Source organism: Muntiacus reevesi (assembly GCF_963930625.1).
Source record: "Muntiacus reevesi chromosome 9 unlocalized genomic scaffold, mMunRee1.1 SUPER_9_unloc_2, whole genome shotgun sequence".
Classification (NCBI taxonomy): Eukaryota; Metazoa; Chordata; class Mammalia; order Artiodactyla; family Cervidae; genus Muntiacus; species Muntiacus reevesi.
The window spans coordinates 484,822-511,803 of record NW_027077796.1 but is presented as its reverse complement, the minus strand read 5'-3'; the positions used below and the strand labels follow the sequence as shown (position 1 = coordinate 511,803).

The 26,982-nt window shown below is 67.2% G+C and overlaps 1 protein-coding gene across 1 annotated transcript in view; it reads right to left on the bottom strand.

The window, feature by feature from the left end:
• LOC136155122 (uncharacterized) overlaps nt 1-25,083 on the bottom strand; it is a 67,869-nt gene extending 42,786 nt beyond the window's left edge. The window contains exon 1 of the mRNA XM_065917031.1: nt 25,030-25,083. Within this exon, the coding sequence (XP_065773103.1) occupies nt 25,030-25,083 (54 nt within the window). The remainder of the gene's footprint in view (nt 1-25,029) is intronic.
• Nucleotides 25,084-26,982: the final 1,899 nt, after the last annotated feature.

Here is a 26,982-nt window from a genome sequence, read left to right as displayed (position 1 = left end):
GCTGGCTGGTTGGCTGGACCGGCTGGACCACCTGGAAGCGGCTGGAACCGGTTTGAACCGGTTTAAGCCGGCTGGAACCGGCTGGAACCGGCTGGAACCGGCTGGAACCGGTTTGAACCGGTTTAAACCGGCTGAAACCGGCTGGAACCGGCTGGAACCGGTTTGAACCGGTTTAAACCGGCTGGAACCGGCTGGAACCGGTTTGAACCGGATTAAACCGGTTTGAACCGGCTGGAACCGGCTGGAACCGGTTTGAACCGGCTGGAACCGGCTGTAACCGCCTGAAACCGGCTGGAACAGGCTAGAACCGGCTGGAACCGGCTGGAGCTAGCTTGAACCGGCTGGAACCGGCTGGAACAGGCTTGACCCGGCTGGAAGCGGCTGGAACCGGTTTGAACCGGCTGGAACCGGCTGGAACCGCCTGAAACCGGCTGGAACCCGTTTGAACCGGCTGGAACCGGCTGGAACCGGTTTGAAGCGGTTTAAACCGGCTGGAACCGGCTGGAAACGGCTGGAACCGGTTTGAACCGGTTTAAACCGGCTGGAACCAGCTGGAGCTAGCTTGAACCGGCTGGAACCGGGTGGAACCGGCTTGACCCGGCTGGAACCGGTTTGAACCGGTTTAAATCGGTTTGATCCGGCTGGAACCGGCTGCAACCGGCTGGAACAGGCTGGAACCGGTTTGAACCGGCTGGAACCGGCTGTAACCGCCTGAAACCGGCTGGAACAGGCTAGAACCGGCTGGAACCGGTTTTTTCCAGCTGGAACTGGCTGGAACCGGCTGGAACCGGCTGGGACCGGTTTGAACCGGTTTAAACCGGTTTGAAGCGGCTGGAACCGGCTGGAACCGGCTGCAACCGGCTGGAACCGGCTGGAACCGGTTTGAACCGGCTGGAACCGGCTGGAACCGGTTTAAACCGGCTGGAACCGGCTGGAACCGGTTTGAACCGGTTTAAACCGGTTTGAACCGGCTGGAACCGGCTGGAACCGGCTGGAGCTAGCTTGAACCGGCTGGAACCGGCTGGAACCGGCTTGACCCGGCTGGAACCGGTTTGAACCGGTTTAAACCGGCTTGAACCGGTTTGAACCGGTTTAAACCGGCTGGAACCGGCTGGAACCGGCTGGAACCGGCTGGTACCGGCTCGAACCGGCTAGAATCGGCTGGAACCAGCTGGAACAGGCTGGCTCGCTGGCTGGCACTGGCTGGGAGGCTGGGAGGCTGGGAGGCTGGCTGGGAGGCTGGGAGGCTGGCTGGGAGGCTGGGAGAATGGGAGGCTGGCTGGGAGGCTGGGAGGCTGGGAGTCTTGGAGGCTGGGAGGCTGGCTGGGAGGCTGGGAGGCTGGGAGCTGGGAGGCTGGGCGGATTGGAGGCTGGGAGCCTGGCTGGGAGGCTGGCTGTGAGGCTGGCTGTCTCGCTGTCTGGTTGGCTGGCTGGCTGGGAGGCTGGGAGGATGGGAGCCTGGCTGTGATGCTGCCTGGGAGGCTGGCTGGCTGGCTGGCTTGCTGGCTGGCTGGGAGGCTGGGTGGCTGGGAGACTGGCATGGAGGCTGGCTGGGAGGCTGGGAGGCTGGGAGGCTGGCTGGGAGGCTGGCACGGAGGCTGGGAGGCTGGGACGCTGGGAGGCTGGGAGGCTGGGAGGCTGGCTGGGAGGCTGGCTGGGAGGCTGGCTGGCTGGCTGGCTGGCTGGCATGCCGGCTGGGAGGCTGGGAGGCTGGGAGGCTGGTTGGGAGGCTGGGAGGCTGGAAGGTTGGGAGGCTGGGAGACTGGCTGGGGGCTCGCTGGCTGGTGGGCTGGCTGGCTGGGAGGCTGGCTGTCTGGGAGGCTGGCAGGCTGGCTTGGAGGCTGGAAGGCTGGGAGTCTGGGAGTCTGGGAGGCTAGGAGTCTAGGAGACTGGCTGGGAGGCTGGGAGGCTGGCTGGGAGGCTGGCTGGGAGGCTGGGAGCCTGGGAGGCTGGGAGGCTGGCGGGCTGGCTGGCTGGCTGGCTGGCTGGTAGGCTGGCTGAGAGGATGGCTGGCTTGTTGGCTGGACTGGCTGGACTATCTGGAAGCGGCTAGAACCGGTTGGAACCGGTTGGAACCGGCTGGAACCGGCTGGAACCGGCTGGAACCGGTTTGAACCGGTTTAAACCGGTTTGATCCGGCTGGAACCGCCTCCAACCGGCTGGAACCGGCTGGAACCGGTTTGAACCGGTTTGAACCGGTTTAAACCGGCTGGAACCGGCTGGAACCGGTTTGAACCGGATTAAACCGGTTTGAACCGGCTGGAACCGGCTGGAACCGGCTGGAACAGGTTTGAACCGGTTTAAACCGGCTGGAACCGGCTGGAACCGGTTTGAACCGGCTGGAACCGGCTGGAACCGGCTGGAACCGGTTTGAACCGGTTTAAACCGGCTTCAACCGGCTAGAACCGGCTGGAACCGGTTTGAACCGGCTGGAACCGGCTGTAACCGCCTGAAACCGGCTGGAACAGGCTAGAACCGGCTGGAACCGGTTTGAACCGGTTTGAACCGGTTTAAACCGGCTGGAACCGGCTGGAACCGGTTTGAAACGGTTTAAACCGGCTGGAACCGGCTGGAACCGGTTTGAACCGGCTGGAACCGGCTGGAACCGGCTGGAACCGGTTTGAACTGGCTGGAACCGGCTGGAACCGGCTGGAACCGGTTTGAACCGGTTTAAACCGGCTGGAACCGGCTGGAACCGGTTTGAACCGGCTGGAACCGGCTGGAACCGGTTTGAACCGGTTTAAACCGGTTGGAACCGGCTGGAACCGGTTTGAACCGGCTGGAACCGGCTGGAACCGGTTTAAACCGGCTGGAACCGGCTGGAACCGGCTGGAACTGGCTGGAACCGGTTTGAACCGGCTGGAACCGGCTGGAACCGGCTGGAACCGGCTGTAACCGCCTGAAACCGGCTGGAACAGGCTAGAACCGGGTGGAACCGGCTGGAACCGGGTGGAACCGGCTGGTACCGGCTCGAAACGGCTAGAATCGGCTGGAACCGGATGGAACCGGCTGGAACCGGCTGAAACAGGCTGGCTCGCTGGCTGGCACTGGCTGGGAGGCTGGGAGGCTGGGAGGCTGGGAGGCTGGGAGGCTGGGAGGCAGGCTGGGAGGCTGCCTGGGAGGCTGGCTGGCTGGCTGGCTGGCTGGCTGGCTGGCTGGCTGGGAGGCTGGCTGAGAGGATGGCTGGCTGGTTGGCTGGACCGGCTGGACCACCTGGAAGCGGCTGGAACCGGTTTGAACCGGTTTAAGCCGGCTGGAACCGGCTGGAACCGGCTGGAACCGGCTGGAACCGGTTTGAATCGGTTTAAACCTGCTGGAACCGGCTGGAACCGGCTGGAACCGGTTTGAACCGGCTGGAACCGGCTGTAACCGCCTGAAACCGGCTGGAACAGGCTAGTACCGGCTGGAACCGGTTTTTTCCAGCTGGAACTGGCTGGAACCGGCTGGATCCGGCTGGTACCGGCTCGAACCGGCTAGAATCGGCTGGAACGGGATGGAACCGGCTGGAACCGGCTGGAACAGGCTGGCTCGCTGGCTGGCACTGGGTGGGAGGCTGGGAGGCTGGGAGGCTGGCTGGGAGGCTGGGAGAATGGGAGGCTGGCTGGGAGGCTGGGAGGCTGGGAGTCTTGGAGGCTGGGAGGCTGGCTGGGAGGCTGGGAGGCTGGGAGGCTGGGAGGCAGGGAGGCTGGCTGGGAGGCTGGCTGGGAGGCTGGCTGGCTGGCGGGCTGGCTGGCTGGCTGGCTGGCTGGGAGGCTGGCTGAGAGGATGGCTGGCTTGTTGGCTGGACCGGCTGGACTATCTGGAAGCGGCTGGAACCGGTTGGAACCGGCTGGAACCGGCTGGAACCGGCTTGAACCTGTTTAAACCGGTTTGAACCGGCTGGAACCGGTTTTTTCCAGCTGGAACTGGCTGGAACCGGCTGGAACCGGCTGGGACCGGTTTGAACCGGTTTAAACCGGTTTGAAGCGGCTGGAACCGGCTGGAACCGGCTGCAACCAGCTGGAACCGGCTGGAACCGGTTTGAACCGGTTTAAACCGGTTTGAACCGGCTGGAACCGGCTGGAACCGGCTGGAACCGGCTGGAGCTAGCTTGAACCGGCTGGAACCGGCTGGAACCGGCTTGACCCGGCTGGAACCGGTTTGAACCGGTTTAAACCGGCTTGAACCGGTTTGAACCGGTTTAAACCGGCTGGAACCGGCTGGAACCGGCTGGAACCGGCTGGTACCGGCTCGAACCGGCTAGAATCGGCTGGAACCGGCTGGAACAGGCTGGCTCGCTGGCTGGCACTGGCTGGGAGGCTGGGAGGCTGGGAGGCTGGCTGGGAGGCTGGGAGGCTGGCTGGGAGGCTGGGAGAATGGGAGGCTGGCTGGGAGGCTGGGAGGCTGGGAGTCTTGGAGGCTGGGAGGCTGGCTGGGAGGCTGGGAGGCTGGGAGCTGGGAGGCTGGGCGGATTGGAGGCTGGGAGCCTGGCTGGGAGGCTGGCTGTGAGGCTGGCTGTCTCGCTGGCTGGTTGGCTGGCTGGCTGGGAGGCTGGGAGGATGGGAGCCTGGCTGTGATGCTGCCTGGGAGGCTGGCTGGCTGGCTGGCTTGCTGGCTGGCTGGGAGGCTGGGTGGCTGGGAGGCTGGCATGGAGGCTGGCTGGGAGGCTGGGAGGCTGGGAGGCTGGCTGGGAGGCTGGCACGGAGGCTGGGAGGCTGGGACGCTGGGAGGCTGGGAGGCTGGGAGGCTGGCTGGGAGGCTGGCTGGGAGGCTGGCTGGCTGGCTGGCTGGCTGGCATGCCGGCTGGGAGGCTGGGAGGCTGGGAGGCTGGTTGGGAGGCTGGGAGGCTGGAAGGTTGGGAGGCTGGGAGACTGGCTGGGGGCTGGCTGGCTGGTGGGCTGGCTGGCTGGGAGGCTGGCTGTCTGGGAGGCTGGCAGGCTGGCTTGGAGGTTGGAAGGCTGGGAGTCTGGGAGTCTGGGAGGCTAGGAGTCTAGGAGGCTGGCTGGGAGGCTGGGAGGCTGGCTGGGAGGCTGGCTGGGAGGCTGGGAGCCTGGGAGGCTTGGAGGCTGGGAGGCTGGGGGGCTGGGAGGCTGGGAGGCTGGTTGGGAGGCTGGGAGGCTGGGAGTCTTGGAGGCTGGGAGGCTGGCTGGGAGGCTGGGAGGCTGGGAGCTGGGAGCCTGGGCGGATTGGAGGCTGGGAGCCTGGCTGGGAGGCTGGCTGTGAGGCTGGCTGTCTCGCTGGCTGGTTGGCTGGCTGGCTGGGAGGCTGGGAGGATGGGAGCCTGGCTGTGATGCTGCCTGGGAGGCTGGCTGGCTGGCTGGCTTGCTGGCTGGCTGGGAGGCTGGGTGGCTGGGAGGCTGGCATGGAGGCTGGCTGGGAGGCTGGGAGGCCTGGAGGCTGGCTGGGAGGCTGGCACGGAGGCTGGGAGGCTGGGACGCTGGGAGCTGGGGGGCTGGGAGGCTGGCTGGGAGGCTGGCTGGGAGACTGGCTGGGGGCTGGCTGGCTGGTGGGCTGGCTGGCTGGGAGGCTGGCTGTCTGGGAGGCTGGCAGGCTGGCTTGGAGCCTGGAAGGCTGGGAGTCTGGGAGTCTGGGAGGCTAGGAGTCTAGGAGGCTGGCTGGGAGGCTGGGAGGCTGGCTGGGAGGCTGGCTGGGAGGCTGGGAGCCTGGGAGGCTGGGAGGCTGGGAGGCTGGCTGGGAGGCTGCCTGGGAGGCTAGCTGGCTGGCGGGCTGGCTGGCTGGCTGGCTGGCTGGGAGGCTGGCTGAGAGGATGGCTGGCTTGTTGGCTGGACCGGCTGGACTATCTGGAAGCGGCTGGAACCGGTTGGAACCGGTTGGAAACGGCTGGAACCGGATGGAACCAGCTGGAACCGGTTTGAACCGGTTTAAACCGGTTTGATCCGGCTGGAACCGCCTGCAACCGGCTGGAACCGGCTGGAACCGGTTTGAACCGGTTTGAAACGGTTTAAACCGGCTGGAACCGGCTGGAACCGGTTTGAACCGGCTGGAACCGGCTGGAACCGGCTGGAACCGGCTGGAACCGTTTTGAACCGGCTAGAACCAGCTAGAACCGGTTTGAACCGGCTGGAACCGGCTGGAACCGGTTTGAACCGGCTGGAACCGGCTGGAACCGGTTTGAACCGGCTGGAACGGGCTAGAACCGGCTGGAACCGGTTTTTTCCGGCTGGAACCGGCTGGAACCGGTTTTTTCCGGCTGGAACCGGCTGGAACCGGTTTGACCGGCTGGAACTGGCTGGAATCGGTTTGAACCGCCTGGAACCGGCTAGAACTGGCTGGAACCGGCTGGAACCGGCTGGAACCGGCTGGAACCGGTTTGAACCTGTTTAAACCGGCTGGAACCGTTTTTTTCCGGCTGGAACTAGCTGGAACCTGCTGGAACCGGCTGGTACCGGCTCGAACCGGCTAGCATCGGCTGGAACCGGATGGAACCGACTGGAGCCGGGTGGAACAGGCTGGCTCCCTGGCTGGCACTGGCTGGGAGGCTGGGAGGCTGGGAGGCTGGCTGGGAGGCTGGGAGGCTGGGAGTCTTGGAAGCTGGGAGGCTGGCTGGGAGGCTGGTAGGCTGGGAGGCTGGGAGGCTGGGAGGCTGGGTGGGAGGCTGGGAGGCTGGCTGGGAGGCTGGGAGGCTGGCTGGGAGGCTAGGAGGATGGGAGGCTGGGAGGCTGGGAGGCTGGGAGGCTGGGAGGCTGGGAGACTGGCTGGGAGGCTGGCTGGCTGGCGGGCTGGCTGGCTGGCTGGCGGGCTGGCTGGCTGGCTGGCTGGGAGGCTGGGAGGCTGGGAGGCTGGCTGGGAGGCTGGGAGAATGGGAGGCTGGCTGGGACGCTGGGAGGCTGGGAGTCTTGGAGGCTGGGAGGCTGGCTGGGAGGCTGGGAGGCTGGGAGGCTGGGAGGCTGGGAGGCTGGGAGGCTGGGAGGATGGTGAGAGGCTGGCTGGCTGGCTGGCAGGCTGGCTGGGAGGCTGGGAGGCTGGGAGGCTGGGAGGATGGGAGGCTGGGAGGCTGGGAGGCTAGAAGGCTGGGAGGCTGGCTGGGAGGCTGGCTGGGAGGCTGGCTGGCTGGCTGGCAGGCTGGATGGGAGGCTGGGAGGCTGGGAGGCTGGTTGGGAGGCTGGGAGGCAGGGAGGCTGGGAGGCTGGGAGACTGGCTGGGAGGCTGGCTGGCTGGTGGGGTGTCTGGCTGGGAGGCTGGCTGTCTGGGAGTCTGGCTGGCTGGCTTGGAGGCTGGAAGGCTGGGAGGCTGGGAGGCTGGGAGGCTAGGAGTCTAGGAGGCTGGCTGGGAGGCTGAGAGCCTGGGAGGTTGGGAGGCTGGGAGGCTGGGAGTCTTGGAGTCTGGCTGGGAGGCTGCCTGGGAGGCTGGCTGGCAGGCAGGCTGGGAGGCTGGCTGGGTGGGAGGCTGGCTGGCTGGGAGGCTGGCTGGCTGGCTAGGAGGCTGGCTGGGAGGCTGGCTGGGAGCCTGGCTGGCTGGCAGGCTGGCTGGCTGGCTGGCAGGCTGGGAGGCTGGGAGGTTGGGAGGCTGGCTGGGAGGCTGGGAGGCTGGCTGGGAGGCTGGGAGAATGGGAGGCTGGCTGGAACGCTGGGAGGCTGGGAGTCTTGGAGGCTGGGAGGCTGGCTGGGAGGCTGGGAGGCTGGGAGGCTGGGAGGCTGGGAGCCTGGGAGCCTGGGAGGCTGGCTGGGAGGCTGCCTGGGATGCTCTCTGGCTGGCCGGCTGGCTGGCTGGCTGGCTGGCTGGGAGGCTGGCTGAGAGGATGGCTGGCTGGTTGGCTGGACCGGCTGGACCACCTGGAAGCGGCTGGAAGCGGCTGGAAGCGGCTGGAACCGGCTTGACCCGGCTGGAACCGGCTGGAACCGGCTGGAACCGGTTTGAACCGGTTTAAACCGGCTGGAACCGGCTGGAACCGGCTGGAACCGGTTTGAACCGGTTTAAACAGGCTGGAACCGGCTGGAACCGGCTGGAAACGGCTGGAACCGGTTTCAACCGACTGGAACCGGTTTGAACCGGTTTGAACCGGCTGGAACCTGCTGGAACCTGCTGGAACCGGCTGGAACCGGTTTGAACCTGTTTAAACCGGCTGGAACCGGTTTGAACCGGTTTAAACCGGTTTGAACCGGCTGGAACCGGCTGAAACCGGCTGGAACCGGCTGGAACCGGTTTGAACCGGCTGGAAGTGGCTGGAACCGGCTGGAACCGGTTTGAACCGGTTTAAACCGGCTGGAACCGGCTGGAACCGGCTGGAACCGGTTTGAACCGGTTTGAACCGGCTGGAAGCGGCTGGAACCGGCTAGAACCGGTTTGAACCGGCTGGAAGCGGCTGGAACCGGCTGGAACCGGTTTGAACCGGTTTAAACCGGCTGGAACCGGCTGGAACCGGCTGGAACCGGTTTGAACCGGTTTGAACCGGCTGGAAGCGGCTGGAACCGGCTAGAACCGGTTTGAACCGGCTGGAAGCGGCTGGAACCGCCTGGAACCGGTTTGAACCGGTTTAAACCGGCTGGAACCGGCTGGAACCGGCTGGAACCGGTTTGAACCGGTTTGAACCGGCTGGAAGTGGCTGGAACCGGCTAGAACCGGTTTGAACCGGTTTAAACCGGCTGGAACCGGCTGGAACCGGCTGGAACCGGTTTGAACCGGTTTAAACCGGCTGGAACCGGCTGGAACCGGTTTGAACCGCCTGGAACCGGCTGGAACCGGTTTGAACCGGTTTAAACCGGCTGGAACCGGTTTGAACCGCCTGGAACCGGCTGGAACCGGCTGGAACCGGTTTGAACCGGTTTAAACCGGCTGGAACCGGCTGGAACCGGTTTGAACCGGCTGGAAGCGGCTGGAACCGGCTGGAACCGGCTGGAACCGGCTGGAACCAGCTGAAACCGGCTGGAACCGGCTGGAACCGGTTTGAACCGGCTGGAAGCGGCTGGAACCGGCTGGAACCGGTTTGAACCGGTTTAAACCGGCTGGAACCGGCTGGAACCGTTTTGAACCGGTTTAAACCGGTTTGAACCGGCTGGAACAGGCTAGAACCGGCTGGAACCGGCTGCAGCTAGCTTGAACCGGCTGGAACCGGCTGGAACCGGTTTGAACCGGCTAGAACCGGTTTGAACCGGCTGGAACCGGCTGGAACCGGTTTGAACCGGCTGGAACCGGCTGGAACCGGTTTGAACCGGCCGGAACGGGCTAGAACCGGCTGGAACCGGTTTTTTCCGGCTGGAACCGGCTGGAACCGGTTTTTTCCGGCTGGAACCGGTTTGACCGGCTGGAACTGGCTGGAATCGCTTTGAACCGCCTGGAACCGGCTAGAACTGGCTGGAACCGGCTGGAATCGGCTGGAACCGGCTGGAACGGTTTTGAACCGGCTGGAACCGGCTGGAACCGTTTTTTTCCGGCTGGAACTGGCTGGAACCTGCTGGAACCGGCTGGTACCGGCTCGAACCGGCTAGCATCGGCTGGAACCGGATGGAACCGACTGGAGCCGGGTGGAACAGGCTGGCTCCCTGGCTGGCACTGGCTGGGAGGCTGGGAGGCTGGGAGGCTGGCTGGGAGGCTGGGAGGCTGGGAGTCTTGGAAGCTGGGAGGCTGGCTGGGAGGCTGGGAGGCTGGGAGGCTGGGAGGCTGGATGGGAGGCTGGGAGGCTGGGAGGCTGGCTGGGAGGCTGGGAGGCTGGCTGGGAGGCTGGGAGGATGGGAGGCTGGGAGGCTGGGAGGCTGGCTGGCTGGCTAGGAGGCTGCCTGGGAGGCTGGCTGGGAGCCTGGCTGGCTGGCGGGCTGGCTGGCTGGCTGGCAGGCTGGGTGTCTGGTTGGCTGGCTGGCTGGCTGCCTGGATGACTGCCTGGGAGTCTGGCTGGCTTGATGGGAGGCTGGCTGAGAGGATGGCTGGCTGGTTGGCTGGACCGGCTGGACCACCTGGAACCGGCTTGAACCGGCTGGAACCGGTTTGAACCGGTTTAAACCGTTTTGAACCGGCTGGAACCGGCTGGAACCGGCTGGAACCGGCTGGAACCGTTTTGAACCGGCTAGAACCAGCTAGAACCGGTTTGAACCGGCTGGAACCGGCTGGAACCGGTTTGAACCGGCTGGAACCGGCTGGAACCGGTTTGAACCGGCCGGAACGGGCTAGAACCGGCTGGAACCGGTTTTTTCCGGCTGGAACCGGCTGGAACCGGTTTTTTCCGGCTGGAACCGGTTTGACCGGCTGGAACTGGCTGGAATCGCTTTGAACCGCCTGGAACCGGCTAGAACTGGCTGGAACCGGCTGGAATCGGCTGGAACCGGCTGGAACGGTTTTGAACCGGCTGGAACCGGCTGGAACCGTTTTTTTCCGGCTGGAACTGGCTGGAACCTGCTGGAACCGGCTGGTACCGGCTCGAACCGGCTAGCATCGGCTGGAACCGGATGGAACCGACTGGAGCCGGGTGGAACAGGCTGGCTCCCTGGCTGGCACTGGCTGGGAGGCTGGGAGGCTGGGAGGCTGGCTGGGAGGCTGGGAGGCTGGGAGTCTTGGAAGCTGGGAGGCTGGCTGGGAGGCTGGGAGGCTGGGAGGCTGGGAGGCTGGATGGGAGGCTGGGAGGCTGGGAGGCTGGCTGGGAGGCTGGGAGGCTGGCTGGGAGGCTGGGAGGATGGGAGGCTGGGAGGCTGGGAGGCTGGGAGGCTGGGAGGCTGGCTGGGAGGCTGGCTGGCTGGCGGGCTGGCTGGCTGGCTGGCGGGCTGGCTGGCTGGCTGGCTGGGAGGCTGGGAGGCTGGGAGGCTGGCTGGGAGGCTGGGAGGCTGGCTGGGAGGCTGGGAGGCTGGGAGAATGGGAGGCTGGCTGAGAGGCTGGGAGGCTGTGAGTCTTGGAGGCTGGTAGGCTGGCTGGGAGGCTGGGAGGCTGGGAGGCTGGGAGGCTGGCTGGGAGGCTGGCTGGCGGGCTGGCTGGCTGGCTGGCGGGCTGGCTGTCTGGCTGTCTGGCTGGGAGGCTGGGAGGCTGGGAGGCTGGCTGGGAGGCTGGGAGGCTGGCTGGGAGGCTGGGAGGCTGGGAGGCTGGGAGGCTGGGAGGCTGGCTGGGAGGCTGGGAGGCTGGCTGGGAGGCTGGGAGAATGGGAGGCTGGCTAGGAGGCTGGGAGGCTGGGAGTCTTGGAGGCTGGGAGGGTGGGAGCCTTGGAGGCTGGGAGGCTGGCTGGGAGGCTGCCTGGGAGGCTGGCTGGCTGGCGGGCTGGCTGGCTGGCTGGCGGGCTGGCTGGCTGGCTGCCTGGCTGGAAGGCTGGGAGGATGGGAGGCTGGCTGGGAGGCTGGCTGGGAGGCAGGGAGAATGGTAGGCTGGCTGAGAGGCTGGGAGGCTGTGAGTCTTGGAGGCTGGGAGGCTGGCTGGGAGGCTGGGAGGCTGTGAGTCTTGGAGGCTGGGAGGCTGGCTGGGAGGCTGGGAGGCTGGGAGCCTGGGAGCCTGGGAGGCTGGCTGGGAGGCTGGGAGGCTGGCTGGGAGGCTGGGAGAATGGGAGGCTGCCTGGGACGCTGGGAGGCTGGGAGTCTTGGAGGCTGGGAGGCTGGCTGGGAGGCTGGGAGGCTGGGAGGCTGGGAGGCTGGGAGGTTGGGAGGCTGGGAGGCTGGCTGGGAGGCTGGCTGGGAGGCTGGCTGGCTGGCTGGCAGGCTGGCTGGGAGGCTGGGAGGCTGGGAGGCTGGTTGGGAGGCTGGGAGGCTGGGAGGCTGGGAGACTGGCTGGGAGGCTGGCTGGCTGGTGGGGTGTCTGGCTGGGAGGCTGGCTGTCTGGGAGGCTGGCTGGCTGGCTTGGAGGCTGGAAGGCTGGGAGGCTGGGAGGCTGGGAGGCTAGGAGTCTAGGAGGCTGGCTGGGAGGCTGAGAGCCTGGGAGGTTGGGAGGCTGGGAGGCTGGGAGTCTTGGAGGCTGGGAGGCTGGCTGGGAGGCTGGGAGGCTGGGAGGCTGGGAGGCTGGGAGGCTGGCTGGGAGGCTGCCTGGGAGGCTGGCTGGCAGGCAGGCTGGGAGGCTGGCTGGGTGGGAGGCTGGCTGGCTGGGAGGCTGGCTGGCTGGCTAGGAGGCTGGCTGGGAGGCTGGCTGGGAGCCTGGCTGGCTGGCGGGCTGGCTGGCTGGCTGGCAGCCTGGGAGGCTGGGAGGCTGGCTGGGAGGCTGGGAGGCTGGCTGGGAGGCTGGGAGAATGGGAGGCTGGCTGGGACGCTGGGAGGCTGGGAGTCTTGGAGGCTGGGAGGCTGGCTGGGAGGCTGGGAGGCTGGGAGGCTGGGAGGCTGGGAGGCTGGGAGGCTGGCTGGGAGGCTGGGAGCCTGGCTGGAAGGCTGGGAGGCTGGGAGAATGGGAGGCTGGCTGAGAGGCTGGGAGGCTGTGAATCTTGGAGGCTGGTAGGCTGGCTGGGAGGCTGGGAGGCTGGGAGGCTGGGAGGCTGGCTGGGAGGCTGGGAGGCTGGCTGGGAGGCTGGGAGAATGGGAGGCTGGCTGGGAGGCTGGGAGGCTGGGAGTCTTGGAGGCTGGGAGGGTGGGAGTCTTGGAGGCTGGGAGGCTGGCTGGGAGGCTGCCTGGGAGGCTGGCTGGCTGGCGGGCTGGCTGGCTGGCTGGCGGGCTGGCTGGCTGGCTGCCTGGCTGGGAGGCTGGGAGGCTGGGAGGCTGGCTGGGAGGCTGGCTGGGATTCAGGGAGAATGGGAGGCTGGCTGAGTGGCTGGGAGGCTGTGAGTCTTGGAGGCTTGGAGGCTGGCTGGGAGGCTGGGAGGCTGGGAGCCTGGGAGCCTGGGAGGCTGGCTGGGAGGCTGGGAGGCTGGCTGGGAGGCTGGGAGAATGGGAGGCTGGCTGGGACGCTGGGAGGCTGGGAGTCTTGGAGGCTGGGAGGCTGGCTGGGAGGCTGGGAGGCTGGGAGGCTGGGAGGCTGGGAGGCAGTAAGGCTGGCTGGGAGGCTGGCTGGGAGGCTGGCTGTGAGGCTGGCTGGCTCGCTGGCTGGTTGGCTGGCTGGCTGGGAGGCTGGGAGGATGGGAGCCTGGCTGTGATGCTGCCTGGGAGGCTGACTGGCTGGCTGGCTTGCTGGCTGGCTGGGAGGCTGTGTGGCTGGGAGGCTGGCATGGAGGCTAGCTGGGAGGCTGGGAGGCTGGGAGGCTGGCTGGGAGGCTGGCACGGAGGCTGGGAGGCTGGGAGGCTGGGAGGCTGGGAGGCTGGGAGGCTGGGAGGCTGGCTGGGAGGCTGGCTGGGAGGCTGGCTGGCTGGCTGGCAGGCTGGCTGGGAGGCTGGGAGGGTGGGAGGCTGGTTGGGAGGCTGGGAGGCTGGGAGGCTGGCTGGATGGCTTGGAGGCTGGAAGGCTGGGAGGCTGGGAGGCTAGGAGTCTAGGAGGCTGGCTGGGAGGCTGAGAGCCTGGGAGGTTGGGAGGCTGGCTGGCTGGGAGGCTGGCTGGCTGGCTAGGAGGCTGCCTGGGAGGCTGGCTGGGAGCCTGGCTGGCTGGCGGGCTGGCTGGCTGGCTGGCAGGCTGGGTGTCTGGTTGGCTGGCTGGCTGGCTGCCTGGATGACTGCCTGGGAGTCTGGCTGGCTTGATGGGAGGCTGGCTGAGAGGATGGCTGGCTGGTTGGCTGGACCGGCTGGACCACCTGGAACCGGCTTGAACCGGCTGGAACCGGTTTGAACCGGTTTAAACCGTTTTGAACCGGCTGGAACCGGCTGGAACCGGCTGGAACCGGCTGGAACCGTTTTGAACCGGCTAGAACCAGCTAGAACCGGTTTGAACCGGCTGGAACCGGCTGGAACCGGTTTGAACCGGCTGGAACCGGCTGGAACCGGTTTGAACCGGCCGGAACGGGCTAGAACCGGCTGGAACCGGTTTTTTCCGGCTGGAACCGGCTGGAACCGGTTTTTTCCGGCTGGAACCGGTTTGACCGGCTGGAACTGGCTGGAATCGCTTTGAACCGCCTGGAACCGGCTAGAACTGGCTGGAACCGGCTGGAATCGGCTGGAACCGGCTGGAACGGTTTTGAACCGGCTGGAACCGGCTGGAACCGTTTTTTTCCGGCTGGAACTGGCTGGAACCTGCTGGAACCGGCTGGTACCGGCTCGAACCGGCTAGCATCGGCTGGAACCGGATGGAACCGACTGGAGCCGGGTGGAACAGGCTGGCTCCCTGGCTGGCACTGGCTGGGAGGCTGGGAGGCTGGGAGGCTGGCTGGGAGGCTGGGAGGCTGGGAGTCTTGGAAGCTGGGAGGCTGGCTGGGAGGCTGGGAGGCTGGGAGGCTGGGAGGCTGGATGGGAGGCTGGGAGGCTGGGAGGCTGGCTGGGAGGCTGGGAGGCTGGCTGGGAGGCTGGGAGGATGGGAGGCTGGGAGGCTGGGAGGCTGGGAGGCTGGGAGGCTGGCTGGGAGGCTGGCTGGCTGGCGGGCTGGCTGGCTGGCTGGCGGGCTGGCTGGCTGGCTGGCTGGGAGGCTGGGAGGCTGGGAGGCTGGCTGGGAGGCTGGGAGGCTGGCTGGGAGGCTGGGAGGCTGGGAGAATGGGAGGCTGGCTGAGAGGCTGGGAGGCTGTGAGTCTTGGAGGCTGGTAGGCTGGCTGGGAGGCTGGGAGGCTGGGAGGCTGGGAGGCTGGCTGGGAGGCTGGCTGGCGGGCTGGCTGGCTGGCTGGCGGGCTGGCTGTCTGGCTGTCTGGCTGGGAGGCTGGGAGGCTGGGAGGCTGGCTGGGAGGCTGGGAGGCTGGCTGGGAGGCTGGGAGGCTGGGAGGCTGGGAGGCTGGGAGGCTGGCTGGGAGGCTGGGAGGCTGGCTGGGAGGCTGGGAGAATGGGAGGCTGGCTAGGAGGCTGGGAGGCTGGGAGTCTTGGAGGCTGGGAGGGTGGGAGCCTTGGAGGCTGGGAGGCTGGCTGGGAGGCTGCCTGGGAGGCTGGCTGGCTGGCGGGCTGGCTGGCTGGCTGGCGGGCTGGCTGGCTGGCTGCCTGGCTGGAAGGCTGGGAGGATGGGAGGCTGGCTGGGAGGCTGGCTGGGAGGCAGGGAGAATGGTAGGCTGGCTGAGAGGCTGGGAGGCTGTGAGTCTTGGAGGCTGGGAGGCTGGCTGGGAGGCTGGGAGGCTGTGAGTCTTGGAGGCTGGGAGGCTGGCTGGGAGGCTGGGAGGCTGGGAGCCTGGGAGCCTGGGAGGCTGGCTGGGAGGCTGGGAGGCTGGCTGGGAGGCTGGGAGAATGGGAGGCTGCCTGGGACGCTGGGAGGCTGGGAGTCTTGGAGGCTGGGAGGCTGGCTGGGAGGCTGGGAGGCTGGGAGGCTGGGAGGCTGGGAGGTTGGGAGGCTGGGAGGCTGGCTGGGAGGCTGGCTGGGAGGCTGGCTGGCTGGCTGGCAGGCTGGCTGGGAGGCTGGGAGGCTGGGAGGCTGGTTGGGAGGCTGGGAGGCTGGGAGGCTGGGAGACTGGCTGGGAGGCTGGCTGGCTGGTGGGGTGTCTGGCTGGGAGGCTGGCTGTCTGGGAGGCTGGCTGGCTGGCTTGGAGGCTGGAAGGCTGGGAGGCTGGGAGGCTGGGAGGCTAGGAGTCTAGGAGGCTGGCTGGGAGGCTGAGAGCCTGGGAGGTTGGGAGGCTGGGAGGCTGGGAGTCTTGGAGGCTGGGAGGCTGGCTGGGAGGCTGGGAGGCTGGGAGGCTGGGAGGCTGGGAGGCTGGCTGGGAGGCTGCCTGGGAGGCTGGCTGGCAGGCAGGCTGGGAGGCTGGCTGGGTGGGAGGCTGGCTGGCTGGGAGGCTGGCTGGCTGGCTAGGAGGCTGGCTGGGAGGCTGGCTGGGAGCCTGGCTGGCTGGCGGGCTGGCTGGCTGGCTGGCAGCCTGGGAGGCTGGGAGGCTGGCTGGGAGGCTGGGAGGCTGGCTGGGAGGCTGGGAGAATGGGAGGCTGGCTGGGACGCTGGGAGGCTGGGAGTCTTGGAGGCTGGGAGGCTGGCTGGGAGGCTGGGAGGCTGGGAGGCTGGGAGGCTGGGAGGCTGGGAGGCTGGCTGGGAGGCTGGGAGCCTGGCTGGAAGGCTGGGAGGCTGGGAGAATGGGAGGCTGGCTGAGAGGCTGGGAGGCTGTGAATCTTGGAGGCTGGTAGGCTGGCTGGGAGGCTGGGAGGCTGGGAGGCTGGGAGGCTGGCTGGGAGGCTGGGAGGCTGGCTGGGAGGCTGGGAGAATGGGAGGCTGGCTGGGAGGCTGGGAGGCTGGGAGTCTTGGAGGCTGGGAGGGTGGGAGTCTTGGAGGCTGGGAGGCTGGCTGGGAGGCTGCCTGGGAGGCTGGCTGGCTGGCGGGCTGGCTGGCTGGCTGGCGGGCTGGCTGGCTGGCTGCCTGGCTGGGAGGCTGGGAGGCTGGGAGGCTGGCTGGGAGGCTGGCTGGGATTCAGGGAGAATGGGAGGCTGGCTGAGTGGCTGGGAGGCTGTGAGTCTTGGAGGCTTGGAGGCTGGCTGGGAGGCTGGGAGGCTGGGAGCCTGGGAGCCTGGGAGGCTGGCTGGGAGGCTGGGAGGCTGGCTGGGAGGCTGGGAGAATGGGAGGCTGGCTGGGACGCTGGGAGGCTGGGAGTCTTGGAGGCTGGGAGGCTGGCTGGGAGGCTGGGAGGCTGGGAGGCTGGGAGGCTGGGAGGCAGTAAGGCTGGCTGGGAGGCTGGCTGGGAGGCTGGCTGTGAGGCTGGCTGGCTCGCTGGCTGGTTGGCTGGCTGGCTGGGAGGCTGGGAGGATGGGAGCCTGGCTGTGATGCTGCCTGGGAGGCTGACTGGCTGGCTGGCTTGCTGGCTGGCTGGGAGGCTGTGTGGCTGGGAGGCTGGCATGGAGGCTAGCTGGGAGGCTGGGAGGCTGGGAGGCTGGCTGGGAGGCTGGCACGGAGGCTGGGAGGCTGGGAGGCTGGGAGGCTGGGAGGCTGGGAGGCTGGGAGGCTGGCTGGGAGGCTGGCTGGGAGGCTGGCTGGCTGGCTGGCAGGCTGGCTGGGAGGCTGGGAGGGTGGGAGGCTGGTTGGGAGGCTGGGAGGCTGGGAGGCTGGCTGGATGGCTTGGAGGCTGGAAGGCTGGGAGGCTGGGAGGCTAGGAGTCTAGGAGGCTGGCTGGGAGGCTGAGAGCCTGGGAGGTTGGGAGGCTGGCTGGCTGGGAGGCTGGCTGGCTGGCTAGGAGGCTGCCTGGGAGGCTGGCTGGGAGCCTGGCTGGCTGGCGGGCTGGCTGGCTGGCTGGCAGGCTGGGTGTCTGGTTGGCTGGCTGGCTGGCTGCCTGGATGACTGCCTGGGAGTCTGGCTGGCTTGATGGGAGGCTGGCTGAGAGGATGGCTGGCTGGTTGGCTGGACCGGCTGGACCACCTGGAACCGGCTTGAACCGGCTGGAACCGGTTTGAACCGGTTTAAACCGTTTTGAACCGGCTGGAACCGGCTGGAACCGGCTGGAACCGGCTGGAACCGTTTTGAACCGGCTAGAACCAGCTAGAACCGGTTTGAACCGGCTGGAACCGGCTGGAACCGGTTTGAACCGGCTGGAACCGGCTGGAACCGGTTTGAACCGGCCGGAACGGGCTAGAACCGGCTGGAACCGGTTTTTTCCGGCTGGAACCGGCTGGAACCGGTTTTTTCCGGCTGGAACCGGTTTGACCGGCTGGAACTGGCTGGAATCGCTTTGAACCGCCTGGAACCGGCTAGAACTGGCTGGAACCGGCTGGAATCGGCTGGAACCGGCTGGAACGGTTTTGAACCGGCTGGAACCGGCTGGAACCGTTTTTTTCCGGCTGGAACTGGCTGGAACCTGCTGGAACCGGCTGGTACCGGCTCGAACCGGCTAGCATCGGCTGGAACCGGATGGAACCGACTGGAGCCGGGTGGAACAGGCTGGCTCCCTGGCTGGCACTGGCTGGGAGGCTGGGAGGCTGGGAGGCTGGCTGGGAGGCTGGGAGGCTGGGAGTCTTGGAAGCTGGGAGGCTGGCTGGGAGGCTGGGAGGCTGGGAGGCTGGGAGGCTGGATGGGAGGCTGGGAGGCTGGGAGGCTGGCTGGGAGGCTGGGAGGCTGGCTGGGAGGCTGGGAGGATGGGAGGCTGGGAGGCTGGGAGGCTGGGAGGCTGGGAGGCTGGCTGGGAGGCTGGCTGGCTGGCGGGCTGGCTGGCTGGCTGGCGGGCTGGCTGGCTGGCTGGCTGGGAGGCTGGGAGGCTGGGAGGCTGGCTGGGAGGCTGGGAGGCTGGCTGGGAGGCTGGGAGGCTGGGAGAATGGGAGGCTGGCTGAGAGGCTGGGAGGCTGTGAGTCTTGGAGGCTGGTAGGCTGGCTGGGAGGCTGGGAGGCTGGGAGGCTGGGAGGCTGGCTGGGAGGCTGGCTGGCGGGCTGGCTGGCTGGCTGGCGGGCTGGCTGTCTGGCTGTCTGGCTGGGAGGCTGGGAGGCTGGGAGGCTGGCTGGGAGGCTGGGAGGCTGGCTGGGAGGCTGGGAGGCTGTTAGGCTGGGAGGCTGGGAGGCTGGCTGGGAGGCTGGGAGGCTGGCTGGGAGGCTGGGAGAATGGGAGGCTGGCTGGGAGGCTGGGAGGCTGGGAGTCTTGGAGGCTGGGAGGGTGGGAGCCTTGGAGGCTGGGAGGCTGGCTGGGAGGCTGCCTGGGAGGCTGGCTGGCTGGCGGGCTGGCTGGCTGGCTGGCGGGCTGGCTGGCTGGCTGCCTGGCTGGAAGGCTGGGAGGCTGGGAGGCTGGCTGGGAGGCTGGCTGGGAGGCAGGGAGAATGGTAGGCTGGCTGAGAGGCTGGGAGGCTGTGAGTCTTGGAGGCTGGGAGGCTGGCTGGGAGGCTGGGAGGCTGTGAGTCTTGGAGGCTGGGAGGCTGGCTGGGAGGCTGGGAGGCTGGGAGCCTGGGAGCCTGGGAGGCTGGCTGGGAGGCTGGGAGGCTGGCTGGGAGGCTGGGAGAATGGGAGGCTGCCTGGGACGCTGGGAGGCTGGGAGTCTTGGAGGCTGGGAGGCTGGCTGGGAGGCTGGGAGGCTGGGAGGCTGGGAGGCTGGGAGGCTGGGAGGCTGGCTGGGAGGCTGGCTGGGAGGCTGGGAGGCTGGGAGGCTGGGAGGCTGGGAGGCTGGCTGGGAGGCTGGCTGGGAGGCTGGCTGGGAGGCTGGGAGGCTGGGAGGCTGGTTGGGAGGCTGGGAGGATGGGAGGCTGGGAAACTGGCTGGGAGGCTGGCTGGCTGGTGGGGTGTCTGGCTGGGAGGCTGGCTGTCTGGGAGGCTGGCTGGCTGGCTTGGAGGCTGGAAGGCTGGGAGGCTGGGAGGCTGGGAGGCTAGGAGTCTAGGAGGCTGGCTGGGAGGCTGAGAGCCTGGGAGGTTGGGAGGCTGGGAGGCTGGGAGTCTTGGAGGCTGGGAGGCTGGCTGGGAGGCTGGGAGGCTGGGAGGCTGGGAGGCTGGGAGGCTGGGAGGATGGCTGGGAGGCTGCCTGGGAGGCTGGCTGGCAGGCAGGCTGGGAGGCTGGCTGGGTGGGAGGCTGGCTGGCTGGGAGGCTGGCTGGCTGGCTAGGAGGCTGGCTGGGAGGCTGGATGGGAGCCTGGCTGGCTGGCGGGCTGGCTGGCTGGCTGGCAGCCTGGGAGGCTGGGAGGCTGGCTGGGAGGCTGGGAGGCTGGCTGGGAGGCTGGGAGAATGGGAGGCTGGCTGGGACGCTGGGAGGCTGGGAGTCTTGGAGGCTGGGAGGCTGGCTGGGAGGCTGGGAGGCTGGGAGGCTGGGAGGCTGGGAGGATGGGAGGCTGGCTGGGAGGCTGCCTGGGAGGCTCGCTGGCTGGCCGGCTGGCTGGCTGGCTGGCTGGCTGGGAGGCTGGCTGAGAGGATGGATGGCTGTTTGGCTGGACCGGCTGGTCCACCTGGAAGCGGCTGGAAGCGGCTGGAAGCGGCTGGAACCGGCTTGACCCGGCTGGAACCGGCTGGAACCGGCTGGAACCGGTTTGAAGCGGATTAAACCGGTTTGAACCGGCTGGAACCGGCTGGAACCGGTTTGAACCGGTTTAAACCGGCTGGAACCGGCTGGAACCGGCTGGAACCGGTTTGAACCGGTTTAAACCGGCTGGAACCGGCTAGAACCTGTTTGAACCGGCTGGAACCGGCTGGAACCGGTTTGAACCGGTTTAAACCGGTTTGAACCGGCTGGAACCGGCTGGAACCGGTTTGAACCGGTTTAAACCGGCTGTAACCGGCTGGAACCGGTTTGAACCGCCTGGAACCGGCTGGAACCGGCTGGAACCGGTTTAAACCGGTTTGAACCGGCTGGAACCGGCTGAAACCGGCTGGAACCGGCTGGAACCGGTTTGAACCGGCTGGAAGCGGCTGGAACCGGCTGGAACGGGTTTGAACAGGTTTAAACCGGCTGGAACCGGCTGGAACCGGCTGGAACCGGTTTGAACCGGTTTGAACCGGCTGGAAGCGGCTGGAACCGGCTAGAACCGGTTTGAACCGGTTTAAACCGGCTGGAACCGGCTGGAACCGGTTTGAACCGATTTAAACCGGCTGGAACCGGCTGGAACCGGTTTGAACCGATTTAAACCGGCTGGAACCGGCTGGAACCGGTTTGAACCGCCTAGAACCGGCTGGAACCGGTTTGATCCGGTTTAAACCGGCTGGAACCGGCTGGAACCGGTTTGAACCGCCTGGAACCGGCTGGAACCGGCTGGAACCGGTTTGAACCGGTTTAAACAGGCTGGAACCGGTTTGAACCGGTTTAAACCGGTTTGAACCGGCTGGAACCGGCTGAAACCGGCTGGAACCGGCTGGAACCGTTTTGAACCGGCTGGAAGCGGCTGGAACCGGTTTGAACCGGTTTAAACAGGCTGGAACCGGTTTGAACCGGTTTAAACCGGTTTGAACCGGCTGGAACCGGCTGAAACCGGCTGGAACCGGCTGGAACCGTTTTGAACCGGCTGGAAGCGGCTGGAACCGGCTGGAACCGGTTTGAACCGGTTTAAACCGGCTGGAACCGGCTGGAACCGGTTTGAACCGGTTTAAACCGGTTTGAACCGGCTGGAACAGTCTAGAACCGACTGGAACCGGCTGCAGCTAGCTTGAACCGGCTGGAACCGGCTGGAACCGGTTTGAAACGGCTGGTACCGGCTGTAACCGCCTGAAACCGGGTGGAACAGGCTAGAACCGGCTGGAACCGGTTTGAACGTGCTGGAACCGGCTGGAACCGCCTGAAAACGGCGGGAACCGGCTGGAACCGGCTGGAACCGGTTTTTTCCGGCTGGAACTGGCTGGAACCGGCTGGAACCGGCTGGTACCGGCTCGAACCGGCTAGAATCGGCTGGAACCGAATGGAACCGGCTGGAACCCACTGGAACAGGCTGGCTCGCTGGCTGGCACTGGCTGCGAGGCTGGGAGGCTGGGAGGCTGGCTGGGAGGCTGGGAGAATGGGAGGCTGGCTGAGAGGCTGGGAGGCTGTGAGTCTTGGAGGCTGGGAGGCTGGCTGGGAGGCTGGGAGGCTGGCTGGGAGGCTGGGAGGATGGGAGGCTGGGAGGCTGGCTGGGAGGCTGGGAGGCTGGCTGGGAGGCTGGGAGGATGGGAGGCTGGGAGGCTGGGAGGCTGGGAGGCTGGGAGGCTGGGAGGCTGGCTGGGAGGCTGGCTGGCTGGCGGGCTGGCTGGCTGGCTGGCGGGCTGGCTGTCTGGCTGTCTGGCTGGGAGGCTGGGAGGCTGGGAGGCTGGCTGGGAGGCTGGGAGGCTGGCTGGGAGGCTGGGAGGCTGGCAGAATGGGAGGCTGGCTGAGAGGCTGGGAGGCTGTGAGTCTTGGAGGCTGGTAGGCTGGCTGGGAGGCTGGGAGGCTGGGAGGCTTGCTGGGAGGCTGGGAGGCTGGCTGGGAGGCTGGGAGAATGGGAGGCTGGCTGGGAGGCTGGGAGGCTGGGAGTCTTGGAGGCTGGGAGGGTGGGAGTCTTGGAGGCTGGGAGGCTGGCTGGGAGGCTGCCTGGGAGGCTGGCTGGCTGGCGGGCTGGCTGGCTGGCTGGCGGGCTGGCTGGCTGGCTGCCTGGCTGGGAGGCTGGAGGCTGGGAGGCTGGCTGGGAGGCTGGATGGGAGGCAGGGAGAATGGGAGGCTGGCTGAGAGGCTGGGAGGCTGTGAGTCTTGGAGGCTTGGAGGCTGGCTGGGAGGCTGGGAGGCTGGGAGCCTGGGAGCCTGGGAGGCTTGCTGGGAGGCTGGGAGGCTGGCTGGGAGGCTGGGAGAATGGGAAGCTGGCTGGGACGCTGGGAGGCTGGGAGTCTTGGAGGCTGGGAGGCTGGCTGGGAGGTTGGGAGGCTGGGAGGCTGGGAGGCTGGGAGGCTGGGAGGCTGGGAGGCTGGCTGGGAGGCTGCCTGGGAGGCTGGCTGGCTGGCCGGCTGGCTGGCTGGCTGGCTGGCTGGGAGGCTGGCTGAGAGGATGGCTGGCTGGTTGGCTGGACCGGCTGGACCACCTGGAAGCGGCTGGAAGCGGCTGGAACCGGTTTGAACCGGTTTAAACCGGCTGGAACCGGCTGAAACCGGTTTGAACCGACTAGAACCGGCTGGAACCGGTTTGAACCGGTTTAAACCGCCTAGAACCGGCTGGAACCGGTTTGAACCGGTTTAAACCGGCTGGAGCCGGCTGGAACCGGTTTGAACCGCCTGGAACCGGCTGGAACCGGCTGGAACCGGCTTGACCCGGGTGGAACCGGCTGGAACCGGCTGGAACTGGTTTGAACCGGTTTAAACCGGCTGGAACCGGCTGGAACCGGCTGGAACCGGTTTGAACCGGTTTAAACCGGCTGGAACCGGCTGGAACCTGTTTGAACCGGCTGGAACCGGCTGGAACCGGTTTGAACCGGTTTAAACCGGTTTGAACCGGCTGGAACCGGCTGGAACCGGTTTGAACCGGTTTAAACCGGCTGGAACCGGCTGGAACCTGTTTGAACCGGCTGGAACCGGCTGGAACCGGTTTGAACCGGTTTAAACCGGTTTGAACCGGCTGTAACCGGCTGGAACCGGTTTGAAACGGTTTAAACCGGCTGGAACCGGCTGGAACCGGTTTGAACCGGTTTAAACCGGCTGGAACCTGCTGGAACCGGCTGGAACAGGCTGGAACCGGTTTCAACCGGCTGGAACCGGTTTGAACCGGTTTGAACCGGCTGGAACCGGCTGGAACCGGCTGGAACCGGCTAGAACCGGTTTGAACCGGTTTAAACCGGCTGGAACCGGCTGGAACCGGCTGGAAACGGTTTGAACCGGTTTAAACCGGCTGGAACCGGCTGGAACCGGTTTGAACCGCCTGGAACCGGCTGGAACCGGCTGGAACCGGTTTGAACCGGTTTAAACCGGCTGGAACCGGCTGGAACCGGCTGGAACCGGTTTGAACCGGTTTGAACCGGCTGGAACAGTCTAGAACCGGCTGGAACCGGCTGCAGCTAGCTTGAACCGGCTGGAACCGGCTGGAACCGGTTTGAACCGGCTGGTACCGGCTGTAACCGCCTGAAACCGGGTGGAACAGGCTAGAACCGGCTGGAACCGGTTTGAACCGGCTGGAACCGCCTGAAAACGGCGGGAACCGGCTGGCACCGGCTGGAACCGGTTTTTTCCGGCTGGAACTGGCTGGAACCGGCTGGAACCGGCGGGTACCGGCTCGAACCGGCTAGAATCGGCTGGAACCGAATGGAACCGGCTGGAACCCACTGGAACAGGCTGGCTCGCTGGCTGGCACTGGCTGGGAGGCTGGGAGGCTGGGAGGCTGGCTGGGAGGCTGGGAGAATGGGAGGCTGGCTGAGAGGCTGGGAGGCTGTGAGTCTTGGAGGCTGGGAGGCTGGCTGGGAGGCTGGGAGGCTGGCTGGGAGGCTGGGAGGATGGGAGGCTGGGAGGCTGGCTGGGAGGCTGGGAGGCTGGCTGGGAGGCTGGCTTGCTAGCTGGCTGGGAGGCTGGCTGGCTGGGAGGCTGGCTGAGAGGATGGCTGGCTGGTTGGCTGGACCGTCTGGACCACCTGGAAGCGGCTGGAACCGGATGGAACCGGCTGGAACCGACTTGACCCGGCTGGAACCGGTTTGACCGGCTTGAACCGGCTGGAACCGGTTTGAACCGGCTGGAACCGGCTAGAAGCGGTTTGAACCGGCTGGAACCGGCTGGAACCGGTTTGAACCGGCTGGAACCGGCTGTAACCGGTTTGAACCGGCTGGAACCGGCTGGAACCGGTTTGAACCGGCTGGAACGGGCTAGAACCGACTGGAACCGGTTTTTTCTGGCTGGAACTGGCTGGAACCGGTTTTTTCCGGCTGGAAGCGGTTGGAACCGGTTTGAACCGGCTGGAACCGGCTGGAACCGGTTTGAACCGGCTGGAACCGGCTAGAACCGGCTGGAACCGGCTGGAACCGGCTGGAACCGGCTGGAACCGTTTTGAACCGGCGGGAACCGGCTGGAACCGGTTTTTTCCGCCTGGAACTGGCTGGAACCTGCTGGAACCGGCTGGTACCGGCTCGAACCGGCTAGAATCGGCTGGAACCGGATGGAACCACCTGGAACCGGCTGGAACAGGCTGGCTCCCTGGCTGGCACTGGCTGGGAGGCTGGGAGGCTGGGAGGCTGGCTGGGAGGCTGGGAGGCTGGGAGTCTTGGAAGCTGGGAGCCTGGCTGGGAGGCTGGCTGTGAGGCTGGCTGGCTCGCTGGCTGGTTGGCTGGCTGGCTGGGAGGCTGGGAGGATGGGAGCCTGGCTGTGATGCTGCCTGGGAGGCTGACTGGCTGGCTGGCAGACTGGCTGGGAGGCTGGGAGGCTGGGAGGCTGGGAGGCTGGGAGGCTGGGAGGCTGGCTGGGAGGCTGGCTGGGAGGCTGGCTGGCTGGCTGGCATGCTGGATGGGAGGCTGGGAGGCTGGGAGGCTGGTTGGGAGGCTGGGAGGCTGGGAGGCTGGGAGGCTGGGAGGCTGGGAGACTGGCTGGGAGGCTGGCTGGCTGGTGGGCTGGCTGGCTGGAAGGCTGGCTGTCTGGGAGGCTGGCTGGCTGGCTTGGAGGCTGGAAGGCTGGGAGGCTGGGAGGCTGGGAGGCTAGGAGTCTAGGAGGCTGGCTGGGAGGCTGAGAGCCTGGGAGGCTGGGAGGCTGGGAGGATGGGAGGCTGGGAGGCTGGCTGGGAGGCTGGCTGTGAGGCTGGCTGGCTCGCTGGCTGGTTGGCTGGCTGGCTGGGAGGCTGGGAGGATGGGAGCCTGGCTGTGATGCTGCCTGGGAGGCTGACTGGCTGGCTGGCTTGCTGGCTGGCTGGGAGGCTGGGTAGCTGGGAGGCTTGCATGGAGGCTAGCTTGGAGGCTGGGAGACTGGGAGGCTGGCTGGGAGGCTGGCTGGGAGGCTGGGACGCTGGGAGGCTGGGAGGCTGGGAGGCTGGCTGGGAGGCTGGCTGGAAGGCTGCCTGGGAGGCTTGGAGTTTGGGAGGCTGGTTGGGAGGCTGGGAGGCTGGGAGGCTGGGAGCCTGGGAGACTGGCTGCGAGGCTGGCTGGCTGGTGGGCTGCCTGGATGGGAGGATGGCTCTCTGGGAGGCTGGCTGGCTGGCTTGGAGGCTGGAAGGCTGGTAGGATGTGAGGCTGGGAGTCTAGGAGTCTAGGAGGCTGGCTGGGAGGCTGAGAGCATGGGAGGCTGGGAGCCTGGGAGGCTGGGAGGCTAGGAGGCTGGCTGGAAGACTGCCTGGGAGGCTGGCTGGCAGGCTGGCTGGGAGGCTGCCTGGCTGGGAGGCTGGCTGGCTGGGACGCTGGCTGGCTGGCTAGGAGGCTGGCTGGGAGGCTGGCTGGGAGCCTGGCTGGCTGGCGGGCTGGCTGGCTGGCTGGCTGGCTGGATGGATGACTGCCTGGGAGTCTGGCTGGCTGGCTGGGAGTCTGGCTGAGAGGATGGCTGGCTGGTTGGCTGGACCGGCTGGACAACCTGGAAGCGGCTGGAACCGGCTGGAACCGGCTGGAACCGACTTGACCCGGCTGGAACCTGGTTGAACCGGCTGGAACCGGCTGGAACTGGCTGGAACCAGTTTGAACCGGCTGGAACCAGCTAGAACCGGTTTGAACCGGCTGGAACCGGCTGGAACCGGTTTGAACCGGCTGGAACCGGCTGGAACCGGTTTGAACCGGCTGGAACGGGCAAGAACCGCCTGGAACCGGTTTTTTCCGGCTGGAACCGGCTGGAACCGTTTTTTTCCGGCTGGAACCGGCTGGAACCGGTTTGAACCGGCTGGAACCGGCTGGAACCGGTTTGAACCGGCTGGAACCGGCTAGAACCGGCTGGAACCGGCTGGAACCGGCTGGAACCTTTGAACCGGCTGGAACCGGCTGGAACCGGTTTTTTCCGGCTGGAACTGGCTGGAACCTGCTGGAACCGGCTGGTACCTGCTCGAACCGGCTAGCATCGGCTGGAACCGGATGGAACCGACTGGAGCCGGGTGGACCAGGCTGGCTCCCTGGCTGGCACTGGCTGGGAGGCTGGGAGGCTGGGAGGCTGGCTGGGAGGCTGGGAGGCTGGGAGTCTTGGAAGCTGGGAGGCTGGCTGGGAGGCTGGGAGGCTGGGAGGCTGGGAGGCTGGGAAGATGGGAGGCTGGGAGCCTGGCTGGGAGGCTGGCTGTGAGGCTGGCTGGCTCGCTGGCTGGTTGGCTGGCTGGCTGGAAGGCTGGGAGGATGGGAGCCTGGCTGTGATGCTGCCTGGGAGGCTGACTGGCTGGCTGGCTTGCTGGCTGGCTGGGAGGCTGGGTGGCTGGGAGGCTGGCATGGAGGCTAGCTGGGAGGCTGGGAGGCTGGGAGGCTGGCTGGGAGGCTGGCTGGGAGGCTGGGAGGCTGTGAGTCTTGGATGCTGGGAGGCTGGCTGGGAGGCTGGGAGGTTGGGAGGCTGGGAGGCTGGGAGGCTGGCTGGGAGGCTGGGAGGCTGAGAGAATGGGAGGGTGGCTGGGAGGCTGGGAGGCTGGGAGTCTTGGAGGCTGGGAGGCTGGCTGGGAGGCTGGGAGGCTGGGAGGCTGGGAGGCTGGGAGGCTGGGAGGCTGGCTGGGAGGCTGCCTGGGAGGCTGGCTGGCTGGCGGGCTGGCTGGCTGGCTGGCTGGCTGGGAAGCTGGCTGAGAGGATGGCTGGCTGGTTGGCTGGACCGGCTGGACCACCTGGAAGCGGCTGGAAGCGGCTGGAACCGGCTTGACCTGGCTGGAACCGGCTGGAACCGGTTTGAA